This window comes from Lontra canadensis, unplaced genomic scaffold (genome assembly GCF_010015895.1).
Source record: "Lontra canadensis isolate GAN:19392208 unplaced genomic scaffold, GSC_riverotter_1.0 scaffold74, whole genome shotgun sequence".
NCBI classification, from domain to species: Eukaryota; Metazoa; Chordata; class Mammalia; order Carnivora; family Mustelidae; genus Lontra; species Lontra canadensis.
Window position 1 is genome coordinate 3,009,930 of NW_022631068.1, and position 26,423 is coordinate 3,036,352.

Sequence of the window (26,423 nt, forward strand, 5' to 3'; positions counted from 1 at the left end):
ACTTAAATCAGCTATAGATTTTTTAATGTGATTAAACAGCGAGTACAAAATTGAACTGCAAAAATAATCTCTTTACTGTGGTCTCTTTCTGGAATGCTGCCCTTCAAGTGTCAATATAAAACTAGAAGAAATTTAGGAAAAAAATATTGCTTAGGAGACTGCCTAAATTTCTTAAAAGGTTATCTTTGGTTATTGGAGCAAATAAACATGAATGGCAAACTAGGAAATATCTGGTATTTCAAACTTAAAAGAGAGGTTGTCAAGTACTAGAGTCAACAGAATTTATTAAAATGAAAACAAATTTCTGGCCCAAAAGAATCACTAGAACTTTTAATGAAACACCTACTGATTCCTAAAACCGAATTTACTCTGTGAAGAAAGGGAAGGAAAAGGAAATAGGTTCAGAAAGTTCTTTCTGTTAAATTTCCATTCAGCTTGTGAGTCAGAATGTTCCTCAAGACAGAATAGATTAAAAAGGAAGAGGATAACTCCCAATAAGAGAAAAATGAAAGCTCACATAATCTAACTTAAATTTTGCTTAATTATAATCTTGAACAAATTTGTTAAAAAAAAAATTAGGGGCACCTGGGTGGCTCAGTGGGTTGAGCCTCTGCCTTCGGCTCAGGTCATGATCCCAGGGTCCTGGGATCCAGCCCTGCATCGGGCTCTCTGCTCAGTAGGGAGCCTGCTTCCCCCTCTCTCTCTGCCTGCCTCTCTGCCTACTTGTGATCTCTCTCTGTCAAATAAATAAAATTAAAAAAAAAAATCTTAAAAAAAAATTATAGCTCAAAACAGAATGAAATCAATACAGGTTTAGTAAAGTCAAAACAAGTATAACCAACTCTCAATTATGCAGGGTTATTTGAAAGTATCAATAGGAATTACTGGGGGAAAAAAAGAGAAAGAATAGAGATAACATTTAGCAACCAGGAAGAATACTGACTTCATGCTTTCACCCTCTCCACACCAGGGAAAATCATGAATTGGCTGTACTAAAGAGAAGGAAGCTGGGAGCTAGAGGTTCGGCTGTGCTACAGCCCGAACAGCAGAACGTGAATGGTTTAGTTGACTCTAACTGATTCTCATCTACAACACTGGTGCAAAGAAAAGCAGGCTACCTTTCAAGTTTTATCTGTTTCCAAACTGATGATATAAGGCTATTCCATGGCATGTGTAATTAAAAATTTAAAACAAAAATTCTAGCTCTATTCCAGCATCTTTCTCTTCCATTTTGGAATCTAGCACACCCATAGTTAGATTTCTACCCACAAACGAAAGCCCAAATGCCAGTCTTTGGTGGGAATCTGTACATGCAGATGTGTGGCCTCAGAATACCTCCCAAAACTCCGCTAACCGGGTAAGCTAAAAAGTGAAGTCATGAAAAAAAATTTCTTTACAAGGTTTTGTGTTTTGTTTAAGAGTTTAAAAATCAAACTTAATTATACTTACTATTTGGTGGCCCAGTTGCCTGGTACGGTGGATAAGATGCCGAAATAGTAGGACGAGAGAAGACTGGAGGTTCATCTCCGAACACCACGATCATGACCTGAATAAGCCCCAATAAGTCAGACTGTGGCTAAAAACAGAAAACAAATTAAGTCAGCTATAGATTTTGCATTTTAAAGATTGGTCAGAGAGAGAAGAGAGAGAGAGAGAGCATGCGTGCACAAGCAGGGGGAGGGGCAGAGGAAGAAGCAGGCTCCCTGCTGAACAAGGAGACTGATGCAGGACTCGATCCCAGGACCCTGTGATCAAGAACTAAGCCAAAGGCAGACGCTTAACCGACTGAGCCACCCGGGCACTCCTCCCATTGGACTATTACGTGGGCAAGAAACTTCTAGTGTTAAGCCTCTTAGCACTTTGGGGTTTAGGTTTTGAAGCAGTTAGTGATTGTTAGAGAGCTAATGAATGTATTCATCTAGTATACTTCAGACATTATACCAAATAATCACTGCTTTTAATACCCTAATCTTGTTCAAAAGTCTAAAATGACTCCCAGGGGCGCCTGGGTGGCTCAGTGGGTTAAAGCCTCTGCCTTTGGCTCAGGTCATGATCCCATGGTCCTGGGATCGAGCCCCGCATCGGGCTCTCTGCTCAGCAGGGAGCCTGCTTCCTACTCTCTCTCTGCCTGACTCTCTGCCTACTTGTGATCACTCTGTCAAATGAATAAATAAAATCTTAAAAAAAAAAAAAATGACTCCCATCTGTCTATTGAAGGACAAAGTCCTTAGCTACCAATCAGGATCCTTCATGGCATAGCCTCAAATACCATAATAAAGTTAGCCACCATTCTGTCTTATCTGTTAGGTCTGTGAAATCTGCCGTATCTACAGAAATGTATGACCTATGTAACTTCGAAGAGTAACAACAAAGAAAATACCTGGGAGGCATTGTCCAAGTTAAGAAACAGAAGACTGACAGTAACTTAGAAGCTCCAGACTCCATCCCCCTCTATCTCCTCATAACATAGACCACTTCTCTGATTTAAGGTCGTCTGCTTGACTTTAAACATACCACCTTATGAATGATTTCCTAAACTGTGTGTTAATGACTTTTGAACTTCATGTGAATTTAATTAAACTGTATAATCTGAGCTTTGCTGCTTTTGTTCAATGTTTGAAAGATACATTCCTGTTAAAGAGTACAGCTATATTTAACTCCTTTTCACTGCTGTATAGTGTTCCATCAAATGAATATACTACAACTTCTTTATTCATTTTCCTGTTAAGTGTCAGCTAGATTGTATCCAGTCTTCGGCAATGTATGCTGAATACATTCTTGCTGTATTTTCGAGTACATATGTGCAAGGGTTACTCTTGTACAGTAGTTCTCAACTGGGGATGATATATTTGCCTCCCAGGGATATTTAGAAATGCCAAGAGATATTTTTGGTTGTCACATTGGGTGTTATGCTACTGGCATCTCATGAGTAAAGGCCAGAGATTCTACATCCTACAGTGGACATGACAGCCCTCCCACAATAAAGAATCACCCGACCTACAATATCCTAGTACTGAGCTATATACTTAGGTGTAGAACTGCTAGGTCACAGGACATGTACTCAAAACTTTACTAAGGCTAAACTAGTTTTCAAAGTAGTTGATGTCAAAGAGTTCTCTTTCTCAGCTTCCTCACTAACCCGCATGGTCCACTGGTAGCACAAATTTGATGGTATGTAATGGTAACTGACTGTGGTTTTAATGTAAATTTCCCTCACTACTAGCAGAGTTCAACATCTTTCCATAGGTTTATTGGCCACTAGAATTTCTATTTTGTGAAGTACTTCTTCAAGAGTTTAATCTGTTTTTCTACTGGGTTTCTTTCTGATTCCCAAGTTATTTTAATGTTCTGGGTATTAGGGGCACCTGGGTGGCTCAGTGGGTTAAGCCGCTGCCTTCGGCTCAGGTCATGATCTCAGGGTCCTGGGATCGAGTCCCCACATCGGGCTCTCTGCTTGGCAGGGAGCCTGCTTCCCTCTCTCTCTCTCTCTGCCTGCTTCTCTGCCTACTTGTGATCGCTCTCTGTCGAATAAATAAATAAAATCTTTAAAAAAATATATTCTGGGTATTATTCTGAGGGTATTAAGTATTACAAATATCATCTTCCAGTTTGTGGTTAGTCTTTCCATACTTTTTAATGTCTTTAATAAATAGAAGTTTTCAATTTGTACAAATTCAGGTTAAAATTTATTACTTTTCCTTTCTAATAAATACTGTTTTGTTAAAAAAACAAAAAAACCTAACCTATTCCAAGATCACAAAGGCAGTCTTGTTTTTTTTCCTTTTGCCTTTTATAATCTACTTGAAATTTTTGTGTATTATATGAATAAGAATCCAACTGTCTCAGCTCCATTACTGAAAAATTGATCATTCTCCCCAAATGATCTGCTATAATACCACTGTCATATATCAAGTGTTTATATATAGTGGATCTTTTTTTGATTTTTTTTTTTTTTTAAAGATTTCATTTATATGAGGGCACACGAGCAGGGGGAGGGGAGAGGAAAAGAAGCAGACTCCCTGTTGAGCATGGACATGATACAGGGCTTGATCCCAGGACCCTGAGATCATGAACTTGAACCAAAGTCTGATACTTAACCAACTGAGCCGCCCAGGCGCCCTTCTGGGTTATGATGTTCCATCTATCCATCTGAATATTTCTGTGACAATTCTGTACTACACTTGTTTTTATAATACATTTTGACATGTGTAGAACAAGCCCTGTCTACCTTATTCTTGGAGAGGGCCTTAGCTATACTCAAACTTTTTTTTTTTTTTAAAGATTTTATTTAGCTATACTCAAACTTTTGCATGTCCATATAAATTTTAGATTCAGCTTATCAAGTTCATAAAATTAACAAATATACAAAGAAATAAAAACTGTTAGGACAAAGATCAATTTGTAAAGAACCATGAATAAGTTCTCTCTCCTTTAAGTCTTCTTTAACATCTTCAATAAAATTTACAATTTTTTCCACAATGGACTTGTAGATCTTTTGTAAGGTTTATTCATAAGATAATAGAACTGAAAAATACATTCATTTACCCGTTCTTTAATTCTCTACTCTGCTGAGTCTAATCTGCTACTAAACCAGGCTACTGAGTTCTTAATTTCTATTATTCTATTTTCCAGTTCTAAGATTTTCCACTTGGTTCCTTTTTAATACAATTCTCCATCTTGAACATATTAGTCACAATCATTTCAAGTCTGGATCTGATAACTGGGTTACCTGGGAGTTGTGGTGTCCTATTTCTACTGTCTCCCCCGCCCCCCCCCCCTTGTCCTCTTTTTTGATGTATTTGGTAATTTTAAATTGTATGTTGGACACTGAAAAATTAGAGGTGCTATACACTATTCTTCCTCCAGGAAGGGTTCACCCTATCCTATGGCAGGCAGAATATCCTATTCTCACCTCCTGTGAGAATCACCTTAATACAACCGGGACCGAGCTGATTCAAGGCTCCTGAGGTGTGCTCCTCCAGTGGCATCGTCTAAGAGTCTGGTATGTTTACTTTTATATCTCCTCCTTGATAAGGTTCCAAGCTCCTACTGTCTCCTCAACCTGGGGCTGCAGAGAACCTGGCTGGGTTTTTCAGAGGCTTCTGCTTAGTTTTTGTTTTTTTAAAGATTTTATTTATTTGTGAGAGAGAGAGAGAGAGAGAGAGAGAGAGCGAGCACACAAGCAGGGCGAGCGGCAGGCAGAGGGAGAAGCAGACTTCCTGCTGAATAAGGAGCCTAACGTGGGACTCCGAAGGCAGGTGCTTAACTGACTGAGCCACCAGGCGTCCCTCTGCTTAGTTTTTTAAACTAAGCAGCTTGGAATTCAGTTTATCCCTTGAGGGAAAAACTCAGATTACCTGCTTTGCTTCTTGATAAGAATGCTGAGTAATGAGATTTGAATAGTTTCACAAATATATGTCACCAGTACACTACTTTTTAAAATGTATTTCCCATTATGTGAATCCCATCTATTCTTAAAGGTTCAACTCAAGCAAATAAAACAGTACAAAGCTCTATGCAAATATATTTCTTTTGGAGAACCTTTTCCAATTACACAGCTCAATGATTAGGATCTTATGTGAACGTATCTCTCCTCCTGGGAATCCTCTTTGAATATTAACAGAAAGTAAATGCTAGGGAGCAAAATATATAAAATGCAATGAATTCACACAACACTGTTAATACTTACATGTTTCCATTCATGTAGATAAGGAAGATATATCTTCCCATTTGCATCCACATGCTTTCCTGTTTTAATAGTCATTGAACTAGTAGGCTTAACGAAACAGATAGGGGGATTATATGGGTATGTGTCCAGCAGCCACAGGCATATTGGAATATTATATGTATTACCTGAAAGAGAAAGATAAACTTCAGTTACTCTATTTTTATTATTTTTAAATAATGGCTTAGTAGGTAAGCAAGAGAGAGCTATAACTAAGCAACACTTAAAAGAAAAATCACAAACAAGTATTTTGTTTCAAAGTTCTGTTTAAGATGTTTCTCAAATTTTCAGTTTTTAAAAGACACCAGCAGGATTAAGGAGCTAATTGATCACTACTCTGGCCAGCGTCTGCTTGGTGCTATAAAAACTTTTTACAAGTTATACTTCAATCCACTTGTTTTTTATTTTTATTTTTATTTATTTTTTTTATTTTTAAATTTTTTTTTATAAGTAAGAAGAGATGCAGGCAGAGAGAGAGAGGAGGAAGCAGGCTCCCCGATGAGCAGAGAGCCCGATGTGGGGCTCGATCCCAGGACCCGGGATCATGACCTGAGCCAAAGGCAGAGGCTTTAACCCACTAAGCCACCCAGGCGCCCCCTAGTTTTTTATTTTTTAAAGGTTTTATTTATTTATGAGAGAGAGAGAGAGAGAGAGCAAGCGAGCACACAAGCAGGGGAGCAGCAGGCAAAGGGAGAGGGAGAAGCAGGCTCCCGACTGAGCAGAGAGCCCAATGCAGGGCTCAATCCCAGGACCCTGAGATCATGACCTGAGCCAAAGGCAGACACTCAACCAACTGAGCACTGCAACCGGACTCTTGTCATTTCGGTTCACAAGGTTCACTGGGAAGGGATATAAAAGGAAGACTATGGATTTTGGTGTCTTATGAGAAAGTGGTATGATCAGTTACACCTGAAATTCCCTTGCCAAAAGCTAGACTGTAAGACCTAATCCAACTGCCAAACAGATGCTGCCTGGTGACCACAGTTTGACCAATCCATATGGTATTTTCAGTGGTAGTTACTCAGAATCAATGATATTATTTCCTTTTTTTTGCTTTAGGTAATAGAATCTTTCTCAGTTGAGAATCTAACTAAATATAGTCAAACTGAACAGTGTTTCAAAGGATTCAGTAGTTAACATACTGAACATAAAGCATCTCCTTCTCTCACTAAGCTCAAAGCCCTATGTCCCAAGTAATCATTTGAATCACCTAATGTAATTCACATACATTTCTTTCCCCCAGAAACAGTTTCATTTCATCTAAGTGTATATACCTAAACTGCACCTAAAGGATATCAGCTGTGGGACTCGATTTACTTTTTACCCAAAATTTCATCTATAATGGAAAAAACAAAACAAAACCACAACTCCAATAGAATATATCTGAACACATAAAATGTTAACTGTATTTCCATCACCCAGAATTCTTTGTTTTATGAAAATAAAGAATTCTACAGAATTACTTGGGCTTAGGAACTATGCCACGTAAGCAATGGTGAGGGAAGAGAAAAGGTTTAGGTATTTAATTAATTAAATGTCTTTAATTATGCCATAGTTCCTGCTTCCCTCTCCCCACCAACTATTTCTCTCACCCAAGTTTATTCCCTGAGGACAATGGCAAAGTCAGTAATCTTGAATTTTACTCAGTCCACCCTAAATACATCATAGCTGCTCTATTTATTTTATTTTTTTTTTAAAGATTTTATTTATTTGTTCGACAGAGAGAGAAATCACAAGTAGGCAGAGAGGCAGGCAGAGAGAGAGAGGGAAGCAGGCTCCCCGCTGAGCAGAGAGCCCGATTCCGGGCTCGATCCCAGGACCCTGGGATCATGACTGAGCCGAAGGCAGAGGCTTAAGCCACTGAGCCACCTAGGCGCCTCTCATCATAGCTGCTTTATAGGATGCTGATGCTTAACTGTTTTCACCCTCAGCCTGGAATGCCCATTCTGATATAAATGGTCAACTCATCCTTCAATACCAAATTCACATGTCATTTCCTCCATGATCTTCCTACATGGTCTTATTCTCCTCTGTAATCTCATAGCACTTTTATATTTTATCATTCTATAGCAGTTATAGGAAAGTGTAAATAACTACTTATCCCCTCTGTTTTCCCATTTGCGTAAATTCTTCCAGAGAAGATACATCCTTTATTTGCTTTTTTTTAAAAGATTTTATTTATTCACTGGGAAAAGATATTTATTCACTGGGAGAAGATATTTGCAAACGATATATCAGATAAAGGGTAGTATCCAAAATCTAGAAAGAGCTTATCAAACTCAACACCCAAAGAATAATCCAATCAAGAAATGGGCAGAGGACATGAACAGACATTTCTGCAAAGAAGACATCCAGATGGCCAACAGACACATGAAAAAGTGCTCCACATCACTTGGCATCAGGGAAATACAAACCAAAACCACAATGAGATACCACTTCACACCAGTCAGTATGGCTAAAATTAACAAGTCAGGAAATGACAGATGCTGGCAAGGATGCGGAGAAAGAGGAACCCTGTTGGTGGGAATGCAACCTGGGGCAACCACTCTGGAAAACAGTACGGAGGTTCCTCAAGAAGTTGAAAATAGAGCCACCCTACAACCCAGCAATTGTAGTACTGGGTATTTACCATAAAGATACAAATGTAGTGATCCGAAGGGGCAGGTGCACCTGAATGTTTATAGCAGCAATGTCCACAATAGCCAAACTATGGAAAGAACCTAGATGTCCATCAACAGATGAATGGATAAAGAAGACGTGGTGTGTATGTGTATACCCACACACACACAGACACACACAAATGGAATACTATGCAGCCATCAAAAGAAATGAAATCTTGCCATTTGCAGTGACATGGATGGAACTAGAGATATTATGCTGAGCAAAGTAAGTTAATCAGAGAAAGACAATTATCATATGATCTCCCTGATATGAGGAATTTGAGAGGCAAAGTTGGGGGTTTGGGGGGTAGGGAAGGGAAAAATGAAACGAGATGGGATCAGGAAAGAGACAAACCATTAGAGACTCTTAATCTCACAAAACAAACTGAAGGTTGCTGGGACGGTGTGGGGAGAGGGATATGGAGAGGGTGGCTGGGTTATGGACACTGGGGAGGGTATGTGCTATGGTGAGTGCTGTGAAGTGTGTAAGCCTGACAATTCAGACCTGTACACCTGGGGCTAATAATACATTATATGTTAATTAAAAAAAAAACCTAGAAAACTTTGTTGAGTGAACAAAGCAATAATCAAGAATGGACCTTGAGTATGATAACATTTATGTAAATTCTCAGAACATACAAAATAAGATTGCCTATTGTTTATGGAAATGTGTGTACTAAAAGCACAGGAAGGATATATAAGCAGCCTCGGGGTAAGAGTTCTATCTGGGACTGGAAAAGGAGAGCTGGTTAGGAAAGGTTACCTTCCCATCCATTTTACGTAAAACAAAAGCTCTGGAGTAATTATGACAAAGTGTTTTTGTTAAATCTAAGTAGTGGATACAAAAGAGCCTGAAAAACTGTTCTGTGGGCTTTTTTCATGTCTGAAATATATCAAAATTAAAGTTTAAAAAAGGTAAAAAAAAAAAAAAAGATTTTATTTATTCACTTATTTGACAGAGAGAGAGAGAGCGAGAGAGAGAGCGCGCGCGCGCGAGCGAGCACAAGCAGAAGGAGAGGGAGAAGCCCAATGTGGGGCTGGATCCCAGGACCTCGTGATCATGAGCTGAGCCACAGGCAGACTCCCAACCGACTGAAACACCCAGGCACCCCCTTTATTCACCTTTGTATCCACAGCCCCATTCCCTGTGCCTCATGCACAGCAAGTACTATATAAATCAATGGGTGTGTTACAGAGACAAAGGTCTTAGGTAGTCACAAGGAATAATTAAGAAACAGAACTGTCCAAAAAGAGAATAGTCATTCATGAAGCTGAATGCTCCCTTATCACTTTAAGTATTCCAGCAGAGGATGGCTCACTGGCTAAAAGAAACATAATTATCCATCATCAGCATTATCACTGACATCAGAACTACAATAATAGCTACTTAAAAAAAAAAGTTTTATTTATTTGTCAGAGAGAGAGAGACAGCAAGAGAAGGAATACAAACAGGCGAAGTGGGAGAAGAAGGAGGCTTCATGCTGAGCAGGGAGCCCGATGTGGGGCTCTATCCCAGGACCCTAGGATCATGACCTGAGCCAAGGGCAGACACCTGAGTGACTGCGCCACCTAGTGATCCATAATAGCTACTTTTGATATCTGTTTATTACATACCAGGCTCTGTGCTAAGTCCTTTACATTATCACAATGAATACTTTTTTTTAATTAGTTCTATTACCCAATTGTTCTAGATATCCATTGTCACAAAACTGATGGATTACAAAGAACTGAAACCTTACTTTGCCCTGACTTTAAAGCCTCTACCTTAGCCATTATACTATACAGCTTCCCATTGTTGGGAATGTTTGGATGGGGTGGAGGGCTGAACTACAAGGTATTTTTTAAAATCCCTCTCTAGGGGTACCCGGCTGGTTTGGCAGGTAGACCATGAAACTCTAGCTCTTGGGTTGGGTTGTGAATTCAAGCCTCACGTTGGGTGTAGAGACTGCTTAAAAATAAAACCTTTATTTAAAAAAAAAAAAAAACACAGGGTGCCTGGGTGGCTCAGTTGGTTAAGCAACTGCTTTCAGCTCAGGTCATGATCCTGGAGTCCTGGGATCGAGTCCCACATCGGGCTCCCAGCTCCATGGGGAGACTGCTTCTCCCTCTGACCTTTTCCCCTCTCATGGTCTCGCTCACTGTCTCTCTCTCTCTCTCTCAAATAAATAAAATCTTAAAAAAACAAAAACAAAAACAAAAAAACCCCTTCCTAGTTCTAAGATTCCCTGATTCCATGAAACATCAAACTTTTCCAGTGCACTGAGGCATTTATCTGTTGATATGCTTTAGTAAAGAAGGGGAAAAACTGACAATATTAGGTGCTGCTGCCAAATGAAGTTCAATTAGAATAAGTTAAAATCTCTGTATCATCATTTAAGTCAGGAGAAAGTAGGTTTAATTTACTTACAACTCTTTGGCAACCTACAAGGTGATTCGCAATGCACCTATATTGGAAACATAAATTACATAAGATGTTTACCTTTATAAGGCACAGGAATTGTTCCAGTGAGGTTCATTAGTTCCCTCGAACTGCCATCATTAAAAACTGAAAAGAAAGAATAATGACTCAATCATGAGCATTTTCACAAATACTCCCATGTGAATTAATGTTTCAGAAACACTGGTTAGAACTCATTATTACCCTTGAAAGGAGCTAACTTGTTAATATCTCATCCATTGTGTCCAATAACAAAATATCCTTTGTTGAATGACTCAATGGGATCGGTTTTTAAATGAATAAAGAAAAGATGCTTTGAATTACTTGGACAAATGAGTGTGAGTGCTATAGTCCCAACATATATAAGCTTTAGTCCCCAACTAATATGATTATAAAGTCACTCAAAAATCACTATCAGCGGATACCACATTAAATGTTAATTCAGTATCATTAAATTTTAGACTGCCCAGATGTTTATCCCTATTCAATGTCATTCTCAATCCCAATGTAGTATCAAACCACAGTATTAAAGTTTTCAGTCAAATAGACATCTTTCAATACAAGTACTTCTCATATCACGTTAAGTTTTTCTATCTGTAATTGATTATAATTAGGCCACATGACTTATATCATATGGACTGCTATTATTTGTTGTTTTTTTTTTTAAGAATTTATTTATTTGATAGAGAGATCACAAGTAGGCAGAGAGGCAGGGAGAGAGAGAGAGGGAAGCAGGCTCCCCGTTGAGCAGAGAGCCTAATGCGGGGCTCGATCCCAGGACCCTGAGATCATGACCTGAGCTGAAGGCAGAGGCTTAACCCATTGAGCCACCCAGGTGCCCCTGGACTACTATTTTTTTGTAATAATGATTTGGAATTAACACTGTATCGCACAGAAAAGCTGTAATGTGCAGTACAGAAACACAGAACTGTATTTTTCACCTCTGTTCTTTCACTTAGCACTGACAATTATAATCTGTGCTATAATTCATTCTGATTATGTGCTTTTTTAAAAAAAAATCACCGTATGTAAATTTAGGGTTTTACTTACTCTAAAAACATGGTGATAACAATGGTCTAGACTTGGTCCAGCCATATAAAGCTATATAAAATTTATTCAGTGATGCTGGAGTCTGCCAGTTTATAAAGATTTCATTTATTTTGAGAGAGAGAGTGCGCATGTGTGCTTTTGCAGGGGGTGGGCCAAGGGAGAGGAAGAGAGAAACCTAAGCAGACTCTGTGCTGAGCATGGAGCCCAACAATGGGACACTCGGCTCAATCCCATAATCCATGAGATCGTGAACCTGAGTTAAAACCAAAAGACTGACACTTAACTGACTGAGCCACCCAGGTGCCCCTCTTTGTCAGTTTAGATAAACATATTTATTCTTTTAGCCTGCAGTAAAAACTAAACACTTTATAGTAAAGTTCTAGCCCCAGTCACTTTTTTTTCCCCCTCATTGAAGCCATTTTTAAATTAACTCTAATTTTGGTCACATGAGGTTTTCCCCAGATCTAAGTACTACAATATGTGGACAGGAAGGAAAATCGTGCCCTAGGTTTGGGAGAGAAATTCTGGTTCGTGTCTTTGTTGTTCAAAAAATACAGAACTGCTTCTCCCTCTGTTAACTCTCATCTTTTGTCACCAAGCTCCTAATGTTTTCCAAGCCCTAGGAGTGAGTGAGTTTAGAATGACAGTCTTACGACAAAACTTAGCTCGTAGCCCTCAGTGCCAAGAGCCTCATGATGGACAGGAGGCAGCAGGGGTTTTCCCTTGGCCCTGGCACATTAGGGGTTTATAAGGACATCAAGTTGGAAAGATGACAGGATTGGTGGGGACAAAAAGACCTCTTAAAAAAAAAAAAAAAAAAAAAAAAAAAGGAACAACTCTAGGGAGTACCTGGATGGCACAATCTGTTAAGAGTCTGACTCTTTGTTTCAGCTCAGGTCATGATCTCAGGGTGGTGAGATCCAGTCCCACGTTGGGCTTTAGCAAGGAATCTGCTTGAGTTTCTTTCTCCATCTCCCTCTGCCACCCTGTCCTTCCCCGCCACTGGCTCTCTCTCACTAAAATAAACAAATCTTAAAAACAAAACAAGACAAAAACAAAAACAAAGAACAAATCTACGAATTGTCAGGTTTTTCCTTAACTCTGAATTTTATTTCATCTCAACAGAAAGTAGACACACACTGTACCTACCTACTCTATAGAATTAAGGACCATATTAAAAAAATGTTTTCCTCATCTATAAAATGAAAGAGATATTCCAGAATATTATTTTGCAAAATGTGTTCCTGAGAATATAAAGAGATGTTCTGGGGAGAAAAAAAAAAAGTTCAGTAGTTAATTAACTTTAGGATATACTGTATAATAGAGTCTCTTCTCTCCCCTCTTGTGAGGCATAACATACTAGCATATTAAAGGCTCTGAGATATCTTGCTGCAAAGAAACCCATTTAATTTTAATTTATAATTGCTCAAACTTATCCCCTCATCCCAAGAAACATTCTTCATAACTATGGATAAAATTTGGGGAAGTGATAAACTAAATTATTTTTAAGATCCCCTCTAGGTCTAAATTTGCACAGTTGTTATTTTTTTTAAAACTTAAAGTAACTAAACAAATCTGTTATTACTAGATTGTGTCATTTCCTATACCCCCAACACTTTCATTAGATGGAGGCTCAATCCTTACAAAGGAAAAACCAACAAACTTAGAAGAAAATGGGAAACCTACAATCATTAACAGAATAAATTCAAAGTACAGTAATGGATATTTTTATTATATAAACTCACCATATGAATCCAATACAGGTTTGAGATCTTTGTATAAAGTAATAACATTGACAGTTTCACGTACAGTTAGGTCTCTGTATTTGTACTGAAAAGCAAAATCACACAGGAATTTAGTTTTAAAACCAATGCACATATTTTACTGTTAGGCTTACTACCTTAAAATCTTATTTTCTTAATAGCACTCTTCTTGAAAGTATAATGGTTTTTGCTGATCATTAACATTGATTAAAGCCTGAAAGAACCTTGATAGCTTTCTCTCCGGCTACCTATTCAAATCATTTGCTCACCTCCATTTTTAGCTCTTCTTTCCAATTGGAAAGACCCATCCACTAAATCAAATTGTAATCTTTTTCAAAGACCTAGCTTTCACCTCTCTCCCCCTTCTTAATGAATCCTTTTCCAGACTTCCTTTAATCCCATTGTGATCTCTCCCTTTTCTCTAAACTCCAGCATCTACTGTCAATACTATTTTGCAATTTATCATTTAAATATTGTATTTTCACACCCCACCTTGTACTACTGCACTCCAGGAAAATGAGGAACCTGGCTTACACATTCTTGGCAGATGAGGAACTCAGGAGACAGGGACCCCCATCTTATTATAATACATCAAAGCTCACCAGTTAATAAGCTCCATCCATGTACACAAAGCTTTTAGTCAGCTTTTAGTGTTTCTCTCTCAAAAAGAAACAATCAGCTATTTCAGAAAGACAGACTCCAAGAAGCAGGACAGAGACCAAAACAAACAGAAATGAAGGAATTAAGAAATAACCCCAAAAAAAAATGCAAGGAACAGAAGAAAACTTCAAAAAAGAATTAGCATTAATACCTTCAAAGAAGAAATGATGTTATATCCATGAGACAAGGACACTAAGAGAAGAAAGGACTCTTGAACATAAACATGTAATAGCTGGGAAATGAGCATTCAACAGGAGGATCAGAATGTAAGTCAAAAAAATCTCACAGAGCCTAGTGCAGAAAGACAAAGTGGCAGACAATAAAGGAAAAATACAAGAAAAATTAGGGAATAAATCCAGAAGGTCTACTGAAAGGGCTCTCTTCAGAATTTCTTGCTCTCTTAGGACCTGAGGCGCCAATTTTCCCCTGCTACAGGATCAGTACTATTAGCACACAAACCTGCTCCCATTTCTCCCATTTTATTCTCTCTCTCTCTCTCTCTCTCTCTCTCACACACACACATACACACACACACACACACACACACACTCCTGACCTCCCATCCCCTCCAGCTAGGACCACACTTCTCACAGTTCTCCTTTACAGCAACTCTTGCAAGGAACTCCCTACATTTGCTGTCTGTGACTGCTTTTTTCCTATTCTATCTTTTTAGAACTTTTTTTTTTAAGATTTTATTTATTTATTTGACAGAGATCACAAGTAGACAGAGAGGCAGGCAGAGGGAGAGAGAGAGGGAAGCAGGCTCCCCAATGAGCAGAGAGCCCGATGTGGGACTCGATCCCAGAACCCTGAGATCATGACCTGAGCCGAAGGCAGCAGCTTAACCCACTGAGCCACCCAGGCGCCCCTCTTTTTAGAACTTTTTATTAATGAATATTTCAACACATACCCAGATACAGGCAGAACAGTACAGTGAGTGCCCTATATCCCATACCCAGCTTCGATGATAATCAACTCATAGCCAATCATAATTCATAACCTAATTCACCTTTCCCTCCTCCTGTAATATTCTGCAGCAAGCTGTAACGTCATATCCTATGGTCCATAAGTATTTGTGTATATCTTTAAAAGATAAAAACTTAAAAAAAAAACACATGTTATCATACTAAACTAACCCATTTCCTTATTATCAAATATGCAGTTGCATGTCATATCTTGTTTGAACAGAGATCCAAATAAAGTCCACACATTATCATTTGTTTAAATGTCTTTTAGGTCTTTAATCCATAGTTTCTCTCTTCCACCCCTCTCCAATAATAGCTTTACTGTGATAACTAATAATTCATATGCCATATAATTCACACATTTAAGGTGAATAAGGTCAATGTTTTTCAGTACTGAGTTGTGCAACCACAATTTTAGAACATTTTCATCAACCCCAAAACAAACTTGTACCCCTTAGCAATTGTTCCCTTATAACACCAACCTCCATTTACCCCAGACAATTGTTATTTTGTTTCTATCAATCTGCCTACTTTAGACACTTCACAGGAATGGAATCATATAATCTGTGGTCATATATGACTAACTTCTTCCACTTAGCATGTTTTTAAGCTACATCCACGTTGTAGCATGTAGTACTCCTTTTCGTTGCTAAAGAATATTCCATTATAGGGATACAGGACATTTTATTTTTCTATTCCTCATCAGTGGGCTCATTTCTATTTCTGCCCCTTGGAATTTATTTGTTGAAAAAACTGGTTAATTGGTCCTACAGAAATTCTTATGCTTTGGATTTTGCTAACTGCATCCCCTTGTTGTAGTTTAATACATATGTTCCTATGTCCTTCGGATTTCCTGTGAATTACTAGTTGGATCTGAAAGTTATCTTTTTCAGGATTTTTTCTGAATTTCACTTCTTTGCCACCTCTTCTCTACCTACCCCGCCCCCACAACATCCTTTCACAGGTAACATATATCATCTGGGTATCTCTCTGTGATGTTAGCAGCCACTGGTGCTCAAAGCCTACACCCATTCTCTTCAAACCCACTCCAATCAGGCTTTCACACTTCCACTGAAACTGACTGTCAAAGTCATCAGTAACTGCCCCATGGCTATATGCAATGGCCAATTCTCAGTCCTCATCTTACTCAACCTATCAGCAGCACCTGACCAAGCTGATACCTTCTTCTTAAGACATTTTTTCACTTGATTTTGAGGACACCACCGCTTGTTTTTCTCCTCTCTGTGTCATTGCTGGTTCTTTCTCTTCCCCTAACCTCTAAATATTACTCAGTCTTTGGTCCTCTTTATCTAAACTCACTCCTTTGGGGCTCTCTCATGGCTTTAAATTTATGGCATAAATTTAACATTTATGTGATGTTAACTCCCAACTTAAAAAAAATTCCAGTATGCATCTCTTTTCTAACCTCTAGGCATATATAACCAATTGCCAGTTTGATAATCTCCACTTGGATATCTCATGAATGTCAAATTTAACATGATCAAAACTGAACTGCTTATCCCCTCCGCCCCCCCCACCAAATCTCCTCCTCCTCCATTCTTCCAATCTACATCCAGCTGCTCAGGACAAAAACCTTGAAACTATCCTTGATGCCCCTCTTCACATCCACAGCGATCCTGTGAGAAAATCATATTAACTCTACCTTCAAAGATAAGCAGCATCTGATCACTTCTCAATACTTCTGTGGCTACACTCCTCGTTTTAAGCCACCATCATCTCTCACCTAGGATACTGCCAACAGCCTCCTTATAGGTTGACTCTGTCTCCACGTTTAACCTCTACAGTCTAGTCTCAACACAGTAGCCAGAGCAAAACTGTTAAAACAGATGGATGGCTTCCCATCCATATTCCAAGTGCCAAAATCCTTACAACGGCCTACCAGACCCTCCAAAATCTACCACTTTTATTTCCACTACCTTCCCCCTTGCTCATGCTACTCCAGTCACCTTAGCTTCCTCCGTTGTTCCCTTATCGCGCACGACAAGCTTCCTCTCAAGGCTTTCACACTTATTTTCCTTCTTCCTGGAATGTCTGCTTCCTCATCTCTTTCAGGTCCCTGCTTAAAAAGATCTTCTGAGAAAGGTGTTCCTTTACGATTTCATACAAGTGCACTCCATCCCATTCCCTGCCCTGAGCATTCTGTATTACCCTTTGCTGCTTTACTTCTTTCCAAAGCATTTATCACTTTTTAGCATATTACTTAATGTAGTTACTAAGTTTTTATTGCCTTTTATGAGAATTTAAATTCCAGAAGAGTATTTTGTCTGACTGTTCACTGCTGTATCCTTAGAACTTAAAACAGTGTGAGGCATGGCAATCTTCAATGAGTCAGTTCTCTTCTACCTATTTAGTGGTGACTCCCCCTCTAGGAATGCTGTAAGAATACAGGTAGTTGTCTACATGAAAAATCTAAAGTATGAAATTATATGTGTAAAACAAGATGGACTAGCAGTAAAACTGTATCACTATTAATTGCTAAAATGATGACCGAGAAGGGTATTAACTAAGAGTTAAACTGGGAGCCAAGATAATACTCAAAGGTAAAAATTATAATAATACATAAAAAGATCATTTAATGTTGTATGTCAATTATACCTCAAAATAAATAAAAAGACATGAAGTCAAAACACGTGGCCCAAAGTACTATGATGGGTATGGAGGTCCCACAATCAGATAAGGAGTAAAGGACCATCACCCTTGCAATGTGCCCAGGGTCCTGGCTAATGATTCCTTCATCACACCAAACCCAACTGAAAGGTTAATCCCTGAAGGCAGCCCTCTACCAGAAAGAAGGAACTCAGGGAGCTGCTTTTATTATCCTACTTTCTAGTCCTACCTATCTATTCATAGGCTGGATAGAGAAGATGTTAATACTCAGAACTGACATCACTTGTAGGAGACTCTGTTTTTCAGATATTAAGCCAAGAACCAAAAGTTAGGTAGAATGTCCTCTCCCACCTCTTCTTTATATCTTTATTTTGTTGTTGTTCTTAGGGTAAAAAAAGGTTGGCGGTTGGGGGAGGCAGTGAAGATATCAAAAAAATCTTCTAAAGGTGTTCTGCATCTGTCTTTGAAGGCAGGTTCCGCTACAGGAAGTTTGGGAAACTTAATCATGGTTTTTTAAAATTCAGAACCATTATTTGAATATTCTTGTCCCTAGACAGGAAGACTAAGGCAAAAACCTTAATACTAATGTGATCAATTTACACATAAAAAATGGCATGGAGGGGCGCCTGGGTGGCTCAGTGGTTAAAGCCTCTGCCTTCGGCTCGGGTCGTGGTCTCAGGGTCCTGGGATCGAGCCCCGCATCGGGCTCTCTGCTCGACAGGGAGCCTGCTCCCTCCCTCTCTCTCTGCCTGCCTCTCTGCCTACTTGTGATCTCTGTCTGTCGAATAAATAAATAAAATCTTAAAAAAAAAATGGCATGGAAAAGATACTTTTCAGTTACATTGTAAAATAATGTACTGTTTTTTAAAGTGATACATAAATGTTTCAACATGGACCTGGGCCACCATCTAATAGGGCGCCCCCAAACTTCCTCTACGATCAAGAATGACTACTTTATCAAAAGAAAATTAAGAAGAGAAGATATTAGACAATCAAGAGTAGCTTTATTTTGAAAACTGCCACTTCCTCTTTAGAGGTCATTTGCTTTTCAACCAAAGACTAGAGGCACGATTTTACTGGGAGGTGGCGGTGGAGGGACTGGATATTTTTCAAAGAAATAAGTTTATACACAGTGTGTGTTTTGTTAATAGTGAAAACTGCTTAAACTACTTTGATTCCTACCATTCTTGCTTTGACAAAAGTATCCAAAGCTAACCCACTGAACTGGAGGAGATTCAACTCTCAATCACTTCACATGCATCTAATTCCTAATTGATAAACTGAAAAAAAGAAAAAACGCCCACTATCACCCAGTTCACTCTGTTACCAGGTACCACATTTAAAGTAACGAACAAAATAATTCATGGCTTTAAAATGTAAAGCGCCTATCTACTTTTTAAGAATTAAAAAAATACACTGGTCTTGAACTTGAAGATTATAAATTAGGTTCAAAGCAAACAAGTTCGCGTTGTAAGAACCAAACAATTAAAAGTGGTTATAAATCAAAGACCCTGAAATTCTATTTATCCCACCGAGGTAGTGACGGACTGATACTTAGGCTTATCTGAACGTTTTTACTTATAATTGAACCAATTCAACCAACAGTTAACTGACCTCCGCGGGTGGGGTATTGAGCAGTGTGAGAAACATGAAACTGAAAAGGATACAATCTCCAGGGGCCGGCACGGAAGGGCGAAGACGGACGGATCCCTACACTGGGACAGCAGTGGAGGACTATCTCAGATGGAGAATTAAGTCCACCCTCCTCTCTGTGTTTATAAAAACCAGGACGAAAACTACACTGCCCCACACAGACTATTCCAAACTCTACCCGCAGAGAGGAGGGCGGGCGGCAGGTGGCAGGCGGCCTCAGCTCCGAGCCTTTGTTGACCGTCGCCGCCCCCTCCCTCCATCTTCCCCGGCTGTGCAGCGGGGATTCCGGCACAAGGCGACAGGCATCTCGGGGCTGGGGCCGCAAAGGCGGCTGAGGGCTGCACTGGGCCTCCGGCCGGCCGAGGAGGCGCGCTGGGCTGAGTCCGGCCAGGCCCCGCCGGCGCCAAGGGGAGTGGTGGGCGCGCGCCGGTGGCCCGTGCTCCGAGGACTCACCTTGGACACCATTTTCTTGAGCTGGCTCTCCGACACCGCCATGGCGGCCGCCTCGCGACTCCCGTCCCCGCAGGCAGAGGGTCAGCCGCTCCGGGGCCGCCCAGGCCGCCCCACACAATCACACACCTAGTAACCAGCCCCCCACCCCCCCGGCCTCTAACAACAGGAAGTCGGCCACCAGGCCAGCTCTTCCGCTTCCTTTACGTCACTTCCGGGGCAAGCAACTGAGGTTGGGAGCTGTGTAGGTTCCGACCCACCTGGTGAGCTGTTGTCCACAAGCTGAGTGGGGTCCCAGTGATGAGGACAATCTTGTGAGGATCGAAACTTTGCAATGGGGTAATATCAGCAGGTGTTTCACGGTTGCCTCAGACGAAGGGAGCAGGTGCAGGGAGGGGAATAGGAAGGTTTTGCGAGTGAGATTTAATGACCGATTCATCATTTGGACTGGGAGTCAGAAAACTGTTGTGCGACTAATTTGCCCTTGTGATAATTGAAGGCAAGTGCAGTGTAGCTGGGACTTAAAGTTTTTCCCAACTCTGAGATGGGAGGCTTGCGTTAGATGATGCCTAGGGTCTCTCTGATGATCAGGTTTTGTTTTTGTGTTTTTAAGCATAAAAGTTCTTCATACTACATCCACAAGGGCGAAGTGCAGAGCCCTGGTTTCTCAGGAATCCAGGCGGTGATTTCTTCTCTGGGAAGCCATTCCCCTAAGCCAGAACTCTTTTCCTAGCCAAAATCATAATACACTATGCATTCTACCTTGCAGTACAGTTGCATATTAGCCTGCCCAATATCAAAGTCCAAATCTTTGAGGGCAGGCTCATCTTCAGATCCCCTTGAACAGAGCAAGAGTAGGGGCTTGATCTTAATTGAATTTCTACTACCCAAAGAAGTTCTTCATGGTCATTTAGATGAGTCATTACTGCACTCACCACGGTGAGTGGAGACGGTGCATTCAAGGTATTGCAAAACTTGGGTTTGATAATCTGTACTATGTTCATTTGGATGATGTTAGTTTAGTGCTAGTGAGGAACAGGTTGTGGTATTCTTTTCTGAGTTGGCATCTAGGTGAGGTCACAAACATAGAGGGCCTAATTGAAATCATGTGGAAGTATCTTAAATTACTGCCAACACAAGGCACAGGCTGTCCCAATAGGTATCATTTTTTGGGATATGGACATCCTGTGTTAAGCATACAGTTCCAGTCAAACCAGTCTGTCTTTCCACTGGGCAGTTTGTCTTTCCACTGGGCCTTTTTTTAATTTTTTTTTTTTAAGATTTTATTTATTTGAGAGACCGCAAGAGCAGGATGATCATGGAGGGAGAGAGAGGGAGAGACTCCCCACTGAGCAGACAGCCGCACATAGGGTCAATCACAGCACCCCAAGATATACAACTTGAATCATCCATGAGTCCCATAAAAGAACCACCTCTTTTATGTCACTTAAAAGCAAAGTAGTTTTCAAATTGGTCTTAGAGCCACAACTCATTCAGAAGTACCCTCAGAGCAACTGTGCTTTATCAGTTGGGAGAGTGCATGTAATATATTGCTTAAAAAGTTTTCTTGCTAGAAGTAATTTTTAAAAGCTTGAAAACAATTAACAGAAGCCACTCTCTTAATTTTGCACTTAAGTCACTTGAAATAGCCTGGGTACTGTATCAATTACATGAAAGAAATTTCTCTTCAATCTGAATAAATTTCCTATCACTCTTTCAATAAATTAGGCATCTTCTGGTGATTTTAAAGTCAAAGTTTATTTTACTCATTGCTCTTGGTACTTAAGGAAAGCTACAACATAAATTGGAAAATCAAATATTTATCTCTACACTACAAAATCAAAGCATTTTAATCCACGCCCCACTAAAAAATAATTAACAAGAAGAGATACTGCATGATTTTGGAAAAATGAAACAGTGAAAGTTAAAAGAATAGTGAATGGCAATTACCACCAGATCATAGTGAGGTAGTGGTGGTACTGCTTCTTGACTTACATATGGAACCTACATGATTGAGAATACTCAGCACTTGAGGAAATAATTGACAGAATTATTTATATAGGGTGGGCTTCCGCAGAGCAAGGACTATTTCTCAACTTTGAATACTTAAATTCTAATATAGTATTTGGAGTAACAGTAGATGCTAAATAAGTATTTGTTGTATTGCATTCATTGACCATTTATAATTAATATAGTGAACTCTTGGTAATTCATCTGTTACACAATGTCTTGCAATTAGGTTATTATTCAATTAGATTCATATTAGAAATTAGATAGTAGAAGTTATCTAATTTCTAATTAGATCATAGATATTAGAAAAATCTCATTTAAAAAATGTAAGAAATGGTTCTTTCAGTTTTACTTCCCTGTTTCATGCAACAGGACAGTGAGGATACATTGTTAAGAGTAATACCAAAATAATCTACCCAATGTAGTGAACTTACACAGAACTAATGCTTATCTCCTCAAACGTCCAAAGTTTTTAGCTCAGGTAATTCTCACAGGAATCTTTCCAAACGTATTACATACTTTTCTACTTTCTTAAACATGGGACACTGAGTATAATTTTACTTTATGATTTAAGCTCATTATAAGCATCCATTATTCTACTAAACCGGCATTAGTTTCACTGTTTCTAACCAGGATGTGTCTGCCCTTATAAACCACCTGGCTCCTATCTCTCTGACCAGGTTTGGATTTGCCTGTTACGTGCTTTCAAGGCACCTGGGACTTCTTCACAGCACTTAACTATTCTTGCAATTGTACATCTGTTCATGAGATTTGATTACAATGTCTCCTATACTAGATTGTATGGACTGTGAAGGCTGTGCCTAGTACCGGTTGGCCCACCACTGTATCTGCAACGCACCGTACAGTGTCTGGTGTACTGTAGGCTTCCACTCAGTACCCTGTGAATGAATAAACAAATAAACACGTATCTCAGTGCATACTCCTTTTTGCTATTTGCTGAGGGCAAGTCTGCAAAGTCAGGGAATCCATCTTTCAAAAAACTATATTGGGATAATAAAGAAAGCCGGCCCCTACATGAGAATAGAAGTAATCCTTCTGTAGCGTACAGAACCCCAGCTTTAAGGTCTTGTGCTCACTGTTTTGGCTGTCAGGCTTTTTCTTCCTTCTACTGCTTAGAAAAAGAAGAGGTGGTGTGGCCAAGTGCCCCTGGATTGTGACACCTGGGCACTAACCCTCAATCTTCTCCTCTATAAAATGATAGAACCTGCCACAGCAGATGATTTTCAAGATTCAATAAGATAATAAAGTGCTCATTCCCCTTCCTGAAACAGCAGTGTCAGTGTTGACTGTTAATACTAGTTGGGTGTCACATCTGTAACAATACGCTCTCACACGCAACGTATTGTTATTGACCCATAAGGCATATATATGCTCAATCACTCCTTCAGGAGTGGCTAGAGGGTTTGTTCAGAACAGCCAATCCATCCAAACTCTTACCCTTAAGACTAATAGTTTTTATGAAATCCTCCTGTTTTAGCTCTAAAGTAAGTTGCTTGGCTATTTTTCATAGTCTATTTCCACTAAAAATATACCTTTCTCTATGGTACTACTAGTATAATGGGCTTTTGAGGTGTTGGAGATCTACTATATAGCCCAAGAAGGGGTTATAAAAAATTTCAGAAAGGACAGTCCCACTGGAAATTTAACACTTTTTCTTCAACTATTAAAAAATTTCACTTTCACTACTTGAAAGTGCACATAAAATTCATTTTTTAACATTTTTGGTAGCTAATTGATTTGAAGAGGGAAAACAAAATGCTTTCCCATTACTACGAATTATATTTTAAAGAAGAAACAGTACCTTAGGCTGGGGATCTTTTGAAGTACACCTAGCACAGATTCTGTAAATCAATACTGGGCCTTCAGCTTATCATGTTTATTATAAGAGTCAAGGAGTCATTTTCTTTTAAAAACATATTACTTTCAAAATACTCCCAAAGTGCTAAATGTGCTTTTAGTTGAGGATCCATAAATTTAAATGATGCATATTGTAGATGAATGTCTACTTCTGCTGGAGGTTGGAAGAACAGTTTTAGAGAGCTCAAGAGCAACAAAGAAAATTAGATCTTTTCCCCCTCCCTATCTTAACTCCCTAAGGATTCAAATTACAAAGCTAATCGGAAACCATCTACCTTAACCAAGCAGTTTGTAAGGGTAAGTAATAAGATACAGAAATTCTCAACCCTATGTATGTTGGCAAAATTAAATGACCTTTCCTTTCCGGTAACTGAACTTTAGAATCAAAGTTTTAACTGTTGCTGGAGACCATGGATTGATGATGCACTGCTTTGGAGTTTCTCAGTCACCACATCTTCCTTCACTGTGCTTTGGATGACTTCAGATACCCCACTGCTTCCAATGATGCAAGGCAAACTTAAAAACACTTCACTATTTATGTTATAATATCCCTGAAATGAAAAAAAAATAGGGATTACGAGAGAACTAAATCACCGCAAAAAATTAATATCATAAATATGCTTTTCTAGTTATAAACAGGTAAGAGATAAAAAAAAATGGTCATTTAATTTCCAAACATGCGATTGTTTTGGAAAATGCGTGTGATAGGAGGCACGTGGTCGGGGACAGCCACTTGGTGGGGAGGCAAGCTGGCCTGCTGCTATACAGTGAGCAGATGGGGGCTGAGAAAAGCTGGTCAGAGTGAACTCCCTGTGGAGGGGTCCAGTCACATACAGTAACCTGTTTTGAGTTTTCCTTTCCGTGTGTGTGTGTTTTTTTTTAAAGATTTTATTTATTTATTTGACAGAGATCACAAGTAGGCAGAGAGGCAGGCCGAGAGAGAGGGGGAAGCAGGCTCCCCGCTGAGCAGAGAGCCCGATGCGGGCCTTGATCCCAGGACCCTGAGATCACGACCCGAGCCGAAGGCAGAGGCTTAACCCACTGAGCCACCCAGGCGCCCGCCACTTTCTGTGTTTTATTTCCCTTCTGATATTCCAAAGTTTTCATGAAAATGTACTTAAGCATGTGTGCCTTGTCTTAGCTGTGCTTTAGGGACTCTAGGCTTGGGATAAAGTGGGGAAGGACAGAGTGAGCTGGAAAAGCACCTGGACGCGCAGCTGGGACGAGCTGGCATGTCAGTCTGGGGTGACGGGACTGGCTGAGGTGGTAAATGACAACCAGAACTTAATGGAATACACGGATGTTTCTTGAGACGTCCCCAAAATTACATGGGGCTGGGGGCGTGGTGGGGCAACCTGGAAGAAGTCCAGGCTTCCCAGAACCAAGCAGGACAGGGCTTCGCCCGAACTGTCTCCTCCCGTGTGTTACTCTCGAAACCAGTAGATACTGAAGACACCTGAGGTACAGTCGAAGCAGCACTTTTTCTGGACTTATATGAATAATTTAAAAGTTTAAAAACATGATGAAAGTACAAAAACAGCAATTACCTTTGCTAAAATTGATACAGAATGTATCTTCTTTTTATTGTTTACAATACTGTCAACCAGGTCAGCCACTGATAGTCCAACAGACCAGGATCTTTGACCTTTTACCCGTAACAGTTCCATGGCTCTAGATTACAAAAAAAATAAAAATAAATTTAAAAAAATAATAAATCAGCGTAACAGTATTGTTTTTGCACCACACCCTGTGCTCCAGGCAATACGTGCCCTCCTTAATACAATGAATACTGTTACGCTGAAAAGAAATTTAAAAAGTCTAACTCTGTTTATAAACATGGAAATATGTTAATGATATAGTATCAGTGAATAATTATAATTACGTATAAGTCCTTTCTGTGTATACATACTTTAGCACAGAATAAATTTGGAAAGATGCTCATCAGATTATTGCTTGATAATCTCTAGGTGGTAGAAATAAGGATATTTATGTATTTTTGTCTTTCTTTTCTTTTTTAATTTACTGAGTTGAGAATGAAGAGAGGACAGGAGGGACTATGCAAGCAGGAGGAGGGGCAGAGGGAGAGAGAGAAACCCAAGCAAATTCTGGCTAAGAACAGAACTGATACAGGACTTGATCCTGTGACCCTAAGATCATGACCTTAGCCAAAATCAAGAGTTGGATATTCAACTAACTGAGCCACCCAGGTGCCCACTGAAAACATTGATAGCAACTTTTCAAATTACTCTCGAAAGAAGTTTTACTTTACATCCTCACTATCTTGTATGAGAATGCTAGTCTCATTGACTCAATGCCAACAATTACTTACAGATGGAAATAGTAACTTGTCTTGCTTGCTCTTGATTTAATGATGAGCAGTGTGATCTCTTTCTGGATTTTTTATACCTGATTCTGAGAACTGCCTGTTAATTTTCCATTCCTCCATTTTACATTGTATTTTTTTCCTAAGAATTCTTCCAGCAATGGTTAATGAGTTAACAGATGATAATAAAACATTATCTCAAAATTAAAAAAAAAAATCTC

At 39.5% G+C, this 26,423-nt stretch overlaps 2 protein-coding genes across 7 annotated transcripts in view; both read right to left on the reverse strand.

Annotated features, from left to right (window-relative positions):
* TSG101 (tumor susceptibility 101) overlaps positions 1–20,156 on the reverse strand; it is a 43,751-nt gene extending 23,595 nt beyond the window's left edge. For 2 of the 3 annotated variants that reach the window (XM_032881175.1, XM_032881171.1), the window contains exons 1-5: positions 19,995–20,156; positions 13,618–13,702; positions 10,865–10,930; positions 5,690–5,853; positions 1,450–1,576 (exon numbers count right to left, since the gene is read on the reverse strand). In XM_032881175.1, coding sequence (XP_032737066.1) covers positions 1,450–1,576; positions 5,690–5,853; positions 10,865–10,930; positions 13,618–13,702; positions 19,995–20,036 — 484 coding nt within the window. In that variant the 5' untranslated portion in view covers positions 20,037–20,156. Of the gene's footprint in view, positions 1–1,449; positions 1,577–5,689; positions 5,854–10,864; positions 10,931–13,021; positions 13,041–13,617; positions 13,703–19,994 lie in introns of those variants that run through there. The other variant, XM_032881174.1, reaches the window with a different exon arrangement.
* Positions 20,157–23,337: 3,181 nt separating this feature from the next.
* The window catches only part of UEVLD (UEV and lactate/malate dehyrogenase domains), a 53,234-nt gene continuing 50,148 nt past the window's right edge, over positions 23,338–26,423 (reverse strand). For 3 of the 4 annotated variants that reach the window (XM_032881176.1, XM_032881177.1, XM_032881179.1), the window contains 2 exons: positions 25,427–25,550; positions 23,338–24,430 (listed from right to left, as the gene is read on the reverse strand). In XM_032881176.1, coding sequence (XP_032737067.1) covers positions 24,263–24,430; positions 25,427–25,550 — 292 coding nt within the window. In that variant the 3' untranslated portion in view covers positions 23,338–24,262. Of the gene's footprint in view, positions 24,431–25,426; positions 25,551–26,423 lie in introns of those variants that run through there. The other variant, XM_032881178.1, reaches the window with a different exon arrangement.